The sequence below is a fragment of the Oncorhynchus gorbuscha genome, unplaced genomic scaffold (assembly GCF_021184085.1).
Source record: "Oncorhynchus gorbuscha isolate QuinsamMale2020 ecotype Even-year unplaced genomic scaffold, OgorEven_v1.0 Un_scaffold_12909, whole genome shotgun sequence".
NCBI lineage: Eukaryota > Metazoa > Chordata > Actinopteri > Salmoniformes > Salmonidae > Oncorhynchus > Oncorhynchus gorbuscha.
In genome coordinates this window covers 44-8,080 of record NW_025755177.1, presented here as the reverse complement: position 1 = coordinate 8,080, position 8,037 = coordinate 44, and the positions used below count along the sequence as shown (strand labels likewise).

The following is an 8,037-nucleotide window of genomic DNA, read 5'->3' as shown; positions in this document are numbered from 1 at the left end:
AGAAGGTTGTATGACTGTTGATGATAATGTGTGTCTGTGCCAGTCCTCTCCCTACAGTCCTATGATAATAATGTGTCCTCTCTCCTCAGTCCTCTCTCCCTACAGTTTCAGCGTAGGGGACACTTCCTGTCTGCAGCCCTATGCACACGGAGGCTTCTTCCTGCTGGTCAAAACCCCCAGAACGTACAGCTTCGTAAGTAACACGACCACAACACGACCGCAGTACGACATTCATTAAACGACATAACACCGCGTTTAAATGGTTTACACTGAACGGGAACATTCCATCGTTCAGGATAATTCGTTTTTATTCGTCCGCTGTTGATACAGTTTCAAAATGTCAGTCATCAAGTTGTCCAGATCTAGTTTCCAGAAAGCGTCGTACGGCGTCATACTGCCGTCATACTGCCTCATACGGCGTTATACTGCCTCATACTGCCTCATACGGTATCATACTGCCTCATACTGCGTTATACTGCCTCATACGGTGTCATACTGCCTCATACGGTGTCATACTGCCTCATACGGTGTCATACTGCCTCATACGGTGTCATACTGCCTCATACTGTGTCATACTGCCTCATACGGTGTCATACTGCCTCATACTGTGTCATACTGCGTCATACTGCGTCATACGATGTCATACTGCGTCATACTGCGTCATACGATGTCATACTGTGTCATACTGCCTCATACTGCGTTATACTTCTCATACTCATACGGTGTCATACTGCCTCATACGGTGTCATACTGCGTCATACTGCCTCATACGGTGTCATACTGCCTCATACGGTGTCATACTGCCTCATACTGATGTCATACTGCGTCATACGATGTCATACTGCCTCATACGGTGTCATACTGCATCATATAGCCTCATACGGTGTCATACTGCCTCATACGGTGTCATACTGCCTCATACAGCCTCATACGGTGTCATACTGCCTCATACGGTGTCATACTTCCTCATACAGCCTCATACGGTGTCATACTGCCTCATACAGTATCATACTGCCTCATACGGTATCATACTGCCTCATACGGTGTCATACTGCCTCATACGGTATCATACTGCCTCATACGGTGTCATACTTCCTCATACTGCGTCATACTGCCTCATACGGTGTCATACTGCCTCATACGGTGTCATACTGCCTCATACTGTGTCATACTGCCTCATACTTCCTCATACAGCCTCATACGGTGTCATACTGCCTCATACGGTGTCATACTGCCTCATACTGCCTCATACGGTGTCATACTGCCTCATACGGTGTCATACTGCCTCATACTGCCTCATACGGTGTCATACTGCCTCATACTGCCTCATACGGTGTCATACTGCATCATATGGTGTCATACTGCCTCGTACTGCCTCATACGGTGTCATACTGCCTCATACTGCCTCATACGGTGTCATACTGCATCATATGGTGTCATACTGCATCGTACTGCCTCGTACTGCCTCGTACAACATCATACTACCTCATATTGCCTCGTACTGCCTCGTACTGACTCATACTGCCTCATACTACGTCGTACTGCCTCATACCGTGTCGTACTGCCTCATACTGCGTCATACTGCCTCATACTGCCTCATACTGCGATACTTTCTGTATTTATACAGTTCTATATGTTGACCAAGTTGCTTGCTGATTGTTTTGGGGCTGATATCAACAGTGGAGGAATGAAACACACACCAAAAGACTGCCTCATACTGTGTCATACTGCCTCATAATGCCTCATACTCCTCATACTGTGTCATACTGTGTCATACTGTCTCATACTGTGTCATACTGTGTCATACTGTCTCATACTGTGTCATACTGTGTCATACTGCCTCATACGGTGTCATACTGCCTCATACTGCCTCATACGGTGTCATACTGCATCGTACTGCCTCGTACCTCCTCGTACTGCCTCGTACAACATCATACTACCTCATATTGCCTCGTACTGCCTCGTACTGCCTCATACTGCCTCATACTGCCTCATACTGTGTCGTACTGCCTCATACTGTGTCGTACTGCCTCATACTGTGTCGTACTGCCTCATACTGTGTCGTACTGCTTCATACTGCGTCATACTGCCTCATACTGCCTTGTACTGCCTCATACTGCCTCATACTACGTCGTACTGCCTCATACTGTGTCGTACTGCGTCATACTGCCTCATACTGCCTCATACTGCCTCATACTACGTCGTACTGCCTCATACTGTGTCGTACTGCCTCATACTGCGTCATACTGTCTCGTACTGCCTCATACTGCCTCGTACTGCCTTGTACTGCCTTGTACTGCCTCATACTGCGATACTTTCTGTATTTATACAGTTCTATATGTTGACCAAGTTGCTTGCTGATTGTTTTGGTGCTGATATCAACAGTGGAGGAATGAAACACACACCAAAAGACTGCCTCATACTGTGTCATACTGCCTCGTACTGCCTCGTACTGACTCATACTGTGTCATACTGTCTCATACTGTGTCATACTGTGTTATACTGCCTCATACGGTGTCATACTGCCTCATACTGCCTCATACGGTGTCATACTGCATCGTACTGCATCGTACTGCCTCGTACCTCCTCGTACTGCCTCGTACAACATCATACTACCTCATATTGCCTCGTACTGCCTCGTACTGCCTCGTACTGCCTCGTACTGCCTCGTACTACGTCGGACTGCCTCATACTGCCTCATACTGTGTCGTACTGCCTCATACTGCGTCATACTGCCTCATACTGCCTCATACTGCCTCATACTGCGATACTTTATGTATTTATACAGTTCTATATGTTGACCAAGTTGCTTGCTGATTGTTTTGGGGCTGATATCAACAGTGGAGGAATGAAACACACACCAAAAGACTGCCTCATACTGTGTCATACTGCCTCATACTGCCTCATACTGCCTCATACTGTGTCATACTGCGTCATACTGTGTCATACTGCCTCATACTGCGTCATACTGCCTCATACTGTGTCATACTGCCTCATACTGTGTCATACTGCCTCATACTGTCTCATACTGTCTCATACTGTGTCATACTGTGTCATACTGTGTCATACTGTGTCATACTGTGTCATACTGTCTCATACTGCCTCATACTGCCTCATACTGTGTCATACTGCCTCATACTGCCTCATACTGTGTCATACTGTGTCATACTGTCTCATACTGTGTCATACTGTGTCATACTGTCTCATACTGTGTCATACTGTGTCATACTGCCTCATACGGTGTCATACTGCCTCATACTGCCTCATACGGTGTCATACTGCATCATATGGTGTCATACTGCATCGTACTGCATCGTACTGCCTCGTGCCTCCTCGTACTGCCTCGTACAACATCATACTACCTCATATTGCCTCGTACTGCCTCATACTGCATCATACTGTCTCATACTACGTCGTACTGCCTCGTACTGCCTCATACTGCGTCATACTGTGTCATACTGTCTCATACTGCGTCATACTGCCTCATACTGCCTCATACTGCGTCATACTGTGTCATACTGTGTCATACTGTGTCATACTGCCTCATACGGCCTCATACTGTCTCATACTGCCTCATACTGCCTCATACTGCCTCATACTGTGGCACCATTACACAGTTTGCAGTGGACTTTTCCTTAAACGTCTCTGTCTGTGTGTCCGTGTGTCTCTGTCCGTGTGTCTCTGTCTGTGTGTCTCTGTGTCTTTGTCTGTGTGTGTCTGTGTCTTTGTCTGTGTGTCTCTGTGTCTTTGTCTGTGTGTCTCTGTGTCTTTGTCTGTGTGTCTCTGTGTCTTTGTCTGTGTGTCCGTGTGTCTCTGTCCGTGTCTCTCTGTCCGTGTCTCTGTCCGTGTCTCTCTGTCCGTGTCTCTCTGTCCGTGTCTCTCTGTCCGTGTCTCTCTGTCCGTGTGTCTCCTCTGTCCGTGTGTCTCTGTCCGTGTGTGTCTGTCCGTGTGTCTCTGTCCGTGTCTCTCCTCTGTCCGTGTCTCTCCTCTGTCCGTGTCTCTCCTCTGTCCGTGTGTCTCCTCTGTCCGTGTGTCTCTTCAGGAGACGATGGAACAGCAGCTGTCTGAGCCTCAGGTCCTGACTCCCGACTTCAGCAAACCAGAGGTGAGAGGTCATAGGTCAGCTCCAGTGTGCTGTGTGTTTGATCTGCTGTGTGTTGGAGCCGTCTCTGAGCAGTTTCCTGTTTTGTCCATTGTGAATGTGTTCCTCAGGCCCCGCTGCAGATCCACGCCGCCATGCTGGCTCTTGATGCCTTCCAGGAGCAACACAACAGACTGCCCAATATTGGGTAACACAAGCCCTAGTCCCTACCCTCTACCCCCTAGTCCCTACCCTCTAATCCCTACTCCCTAGCCCCTCCCCCCTACTCCCAAGCCCCTTCCCCCGGCACCTACCCTCTAGCCCCTCCCCGACCCCTACTCCTAGCCCCTACTTCCTCTATAGCTGGTTGGTCCCTAGCCCCTACTTCCTCTATAGCCGGTTGGTCCCTAGCCCCTACTTCTTCTATAGCTGGTTGGTCCCTAGCCCCTACTTCCTGTATAGCTGGTTGGTCCCTAGCCCCTACTTCCTGTATAGCCGGTTGGTCCCTAGACCCTACTTCCTCTGTAGCTGGTTGGTCCCTAGACCCTACTTCCTCAGTAGCTGGTTGGTCCCTAGACCCTACTTCCTCTAAAGCTGGTTGGTCCCTAGCCCCTACTTCCTCTATAGCCGGTTGGTCCCTAGCCCCTACTTCCTGTATAGCTGGTTGGTCCCTAGCCCCTACTTCCTCTGTAGCTGGTTGGTCCCTAGCCTCTACTTCCTGTATAGCTGGTTGGTCCCTAGCCCCTACTTCCGGTATAGCTGGTTGGTCCCTAGACCCTACTTCCTCTATAGCTGGTTGGTCCCTAGCCCCTACTTCCTCTGTAGCTGGTTGGTCCCTAGCCCCTACTTCCTCTATAGCCGGTTGGGTCCTAGCCCCTACTTCCTCTGTAGCCGGTTGGTCCCGAGACCCTACTTCCTCTATAGCTGGTTGGTCCCTAGACCCTACTTCCTCTATAGCTGGTTGGTCCCTAGCCCCTACTCCCTCTATAGCTGGTTGGTCCCTAGCCCCTACTTCCTGTATAGCTGGTTGGTCCCTAGCCCCTACTTCCTGTATAGCTGGTTGGTCCCTAGCCCCTTCTTCATGTATAGCTGGTTGGTCCCTAGCCCCTACTTCCTGTATAGCTGGTTGGTCCCTAGCCCCTACTTCATGTATAGCTGGTTGGTCCCTAGCCCCTACTTCCTGTATAGCTGGTTGGTCCCTAGCCCCTACTTCATGTATAGCTGGTTGGTCCCTAGCCCCTACTTCCTGTATAGCTGGTTGGTCCCTAGCCCCTACTTCATGTATAGCTGGTTGGTCCCTAGCCCCTACTTCCTGTATAGCTGGTTGGTCCCTAGCCCTACTTCCTGTAAAGCTGGTTGTGATTTGTTGTTTTCTCCAGGTGCTGTCAGGATGCGGAGGTTCTGGTCAAACTAACAGAGGACGTCAACCACACCTTGACAAACGGGGTGAGTGTTTCATCTACACACACTGTACGTATTAGCACACACTCACACTCATGACACTCCTGTCCTTACCCCTCTCTCTCTCTCTCCTCTCTCTCCTGTCCTCCCCTCTCACACCATCCCCCCTCTCCTCTCCTCTCTCTCCTCCTCTCACCATCCCCCACTCCCTCTCTCCTCTCTCCCTCTCACCATCCCTCCTCTCTCTCTCCTCTCCTCCTCTCCCTCTCTCTCCTCTCCTCTCCTCTCTCTCCTCTCCTCTCCCTCCTCTCTCCCTCTCCTCCCTCCTCTCCTCTCCTCTCCCTCTCTCCCTCTCCTCCTCTCCTCTCCTCTCCCTCTCTCCCTCTCTCTCCTCTCCCTCTCTCCCCCTCTCCCTTTCCCTCTCTCTCCTCTCATCTCTCCTCTCTCTCCCTCTCCTCTCCCTCTCCCTCTCTCCTCCTCCCTCCTCTCCTCTCTCCTCCTCTCTCCTCCTCTCCCCTCCCTCTCCCTCCCTCTCTCCCTCTCTCCCATCCCTCTGCTCTCACCATCCCCTCCTCTCCTCCCCTCTCTCTCCTCTCTCTTCTTTCCTCCCATCCTCCGCTCCTCCCTCTCTTTCTTCCACTCCTATCCTCCTCTCCTCTCCTCTCTCTCTCTCTCTCCCTCCCTTTCTCTCCCTCTCTCCCTCTCCCATCCTCCGCTCTCACCCATCTCTCCTCTCCATCTTCCTCTTCATCCTCCTCTCCCTCTCTCCCTCTCTCCTCCCATCCTCCACTCTCACCATCTCCTCTCCCTCTCCTTCCCTCTCACCATCCCCTCTCTCCTCCTCTCCTCTCACCATCCCCCTCCTCTCCTCTCTCTCTCCTCCTCCTCCTCTCCCTCTCCTCTCCTCCTCTCCTCTCCCCTCTCCTCTCCTCTCCTCTCCTCTCCTCTCTCCTCTCCTCTCCTCTCTCCCTCTCCTCTCCCTCCTTTCTCCTCTCCCCTCTCCTCTTTCCCATCATCCGCTCTCACCATCCGCTCTCACCATCCGCTCTCACCATCCGCTCTCACCATCCCCTCTCTCCTCTCCTCTCCTCCTCTCCTCTCCTCTTTCCCTCTCCCCCATCCTCCGCTCTCACGCTCATCCCCCTATCCCTCTCCCTCCCTCTCCCTCCTCTCTCCTCTCTCCTCTCCTCTCCTCTCCTCTCCTCTCCTCTCCTCTCCTCTCCTCTCCTCTCCTCTCCTCTCCATCTTCCTCTTCCTCTTCCTCTTCCTCTTCCTCTTCCTCTTCCTCTTCCTCTTCCTCTTCCTCTTCCTCTTCCTCTTCCTCTCCAGGCTCCAGTGAATAGTGAGTTGGTGCGTTGTCTCTCTAGAACAGCGCGGGGTTCTCTCCCACCATTGGCTGCGGCGGTGGGGGGCATTGCCAGTCAGGAGGTCCTCAAGGCCCTCACGGGGAAGTTTGCCCCACTACAGCAATGGGTAGGTCAACCTACTGCTATCCACCTCACAGAGGTGAGGAGATCTGATTGGTTGTTTGGATAGGTAATTTATTTTTCTGGGGTTAGAATTCTAATACTGTAGTCTCTCTCTCCCCTCTCTCTCTCTCTCTCTGTCTCTCTCTCTCTGTCCTCTCTCTCTCCTCCTCTTGCCCTCTCTCGTCTCTCTCTGTCCTCTCTCTCTCCTCCTCTTGCCCTCTCTCGTCTCTCTCTCTCCTCCTCTTGCCCTCTCTCGTCTTTCTCTCTCCTCCTCTTGCCCTCTCTCGTCTCTCTGTTCTCTCTCTCTCTCTCGTCTCTGTCCTCTCTCTCTCCTCCTCTTTCCCTCTCGTCTCTCTCTGTCTCTCTCTCTCTCTCTCTCTCTCTCTCTCTCTCTCTCTCTCTCTCTCTCTCTCTGTCCTCTCTCTCCTCCTCTTGCCCTCTCTCGTCTCTCTCTGTCCTCTCTCTCTCCTCCTCTTGCCCTCTCTCGTCTCTCTCTCCTCCTCTTGCCCTCTCTCGTCTCTCTCTCTCCTCCTCTTGCCCTCTCTCGTCTCTCTCTGTCCTCTCTCTCTCCTCCTCTTGCCCTCTCTCGTCTCTCTCTCTCCTCCTCTTGCCCTCTCTCTCTCTCTCTCTCTCTCCCCTCTCTGTCTCTCTCTCTCTCTCTCTCTCTCTCTCTCTCTCTCTCTCTCTGTCCTCTCTCTCTCCTCCTCTTGCCCTCTCTCGTCTCTCTCTGTCCTCTCTCTCTCCTCCTCTTGCCCTCTCTCGTCTCTCTCTCTCCTCCTCTTGCCCTCTCTCTCTCTCTCTCCCCTCTCTGTCTCTCTCTCTCTCTCTCTCCCCTCTCTGTCTCTCTGTCCTCTCTCTCTCCTCCTCTTGCCCTCTCTCGTCTCTCTGTCCTCTCTCTCTCCTCCTCTTGCCCTCTCTCGTCTCTCTCTCTCCTCCTCTTGCCCTCTCTCGTCTCTCTCTCTCCTCCTCTTGCCCTCTCTCGTCTCTCTGTCCTCTCTCTCTCTCCTCCTCTTTCCCTCTCGTCTCTCTCTGTCTCTGTCTCTGTCTCTCTCTCTCTGTCCTCTCTCTGTCCTCTCTCTCCCCCTC

The 8,037-nt window shown here is 51.9% G+C and overlaps 1 protein-coding gene across 1 annotated transcript; it reads left to right on the top strand.

The window, feature by feature from the left end:
* Positions 1–10: 10 nt before the first annotated feature.
* On the top strand, positions 11–6,955 carry LOC124030602 (ubiquitin-like modifier-activating enzyme 6; the record flags this gene model as incomplete). The annotated part of the gene is made up of 5 exons (XM_046341868.1): positions 11–193; positions 4,043–4,105; positions 4,213–4,289; positions 5,461–5,527; positions 6,812–6,955. Coding segments are annotated over exons 1-5 (534 nt in total), but the record flags the coding sequence as incomplete, so codon positions are not given.
* Between the last annotated feature and the right edge of the window lie 1,082 nt (positions 6,956–8,037).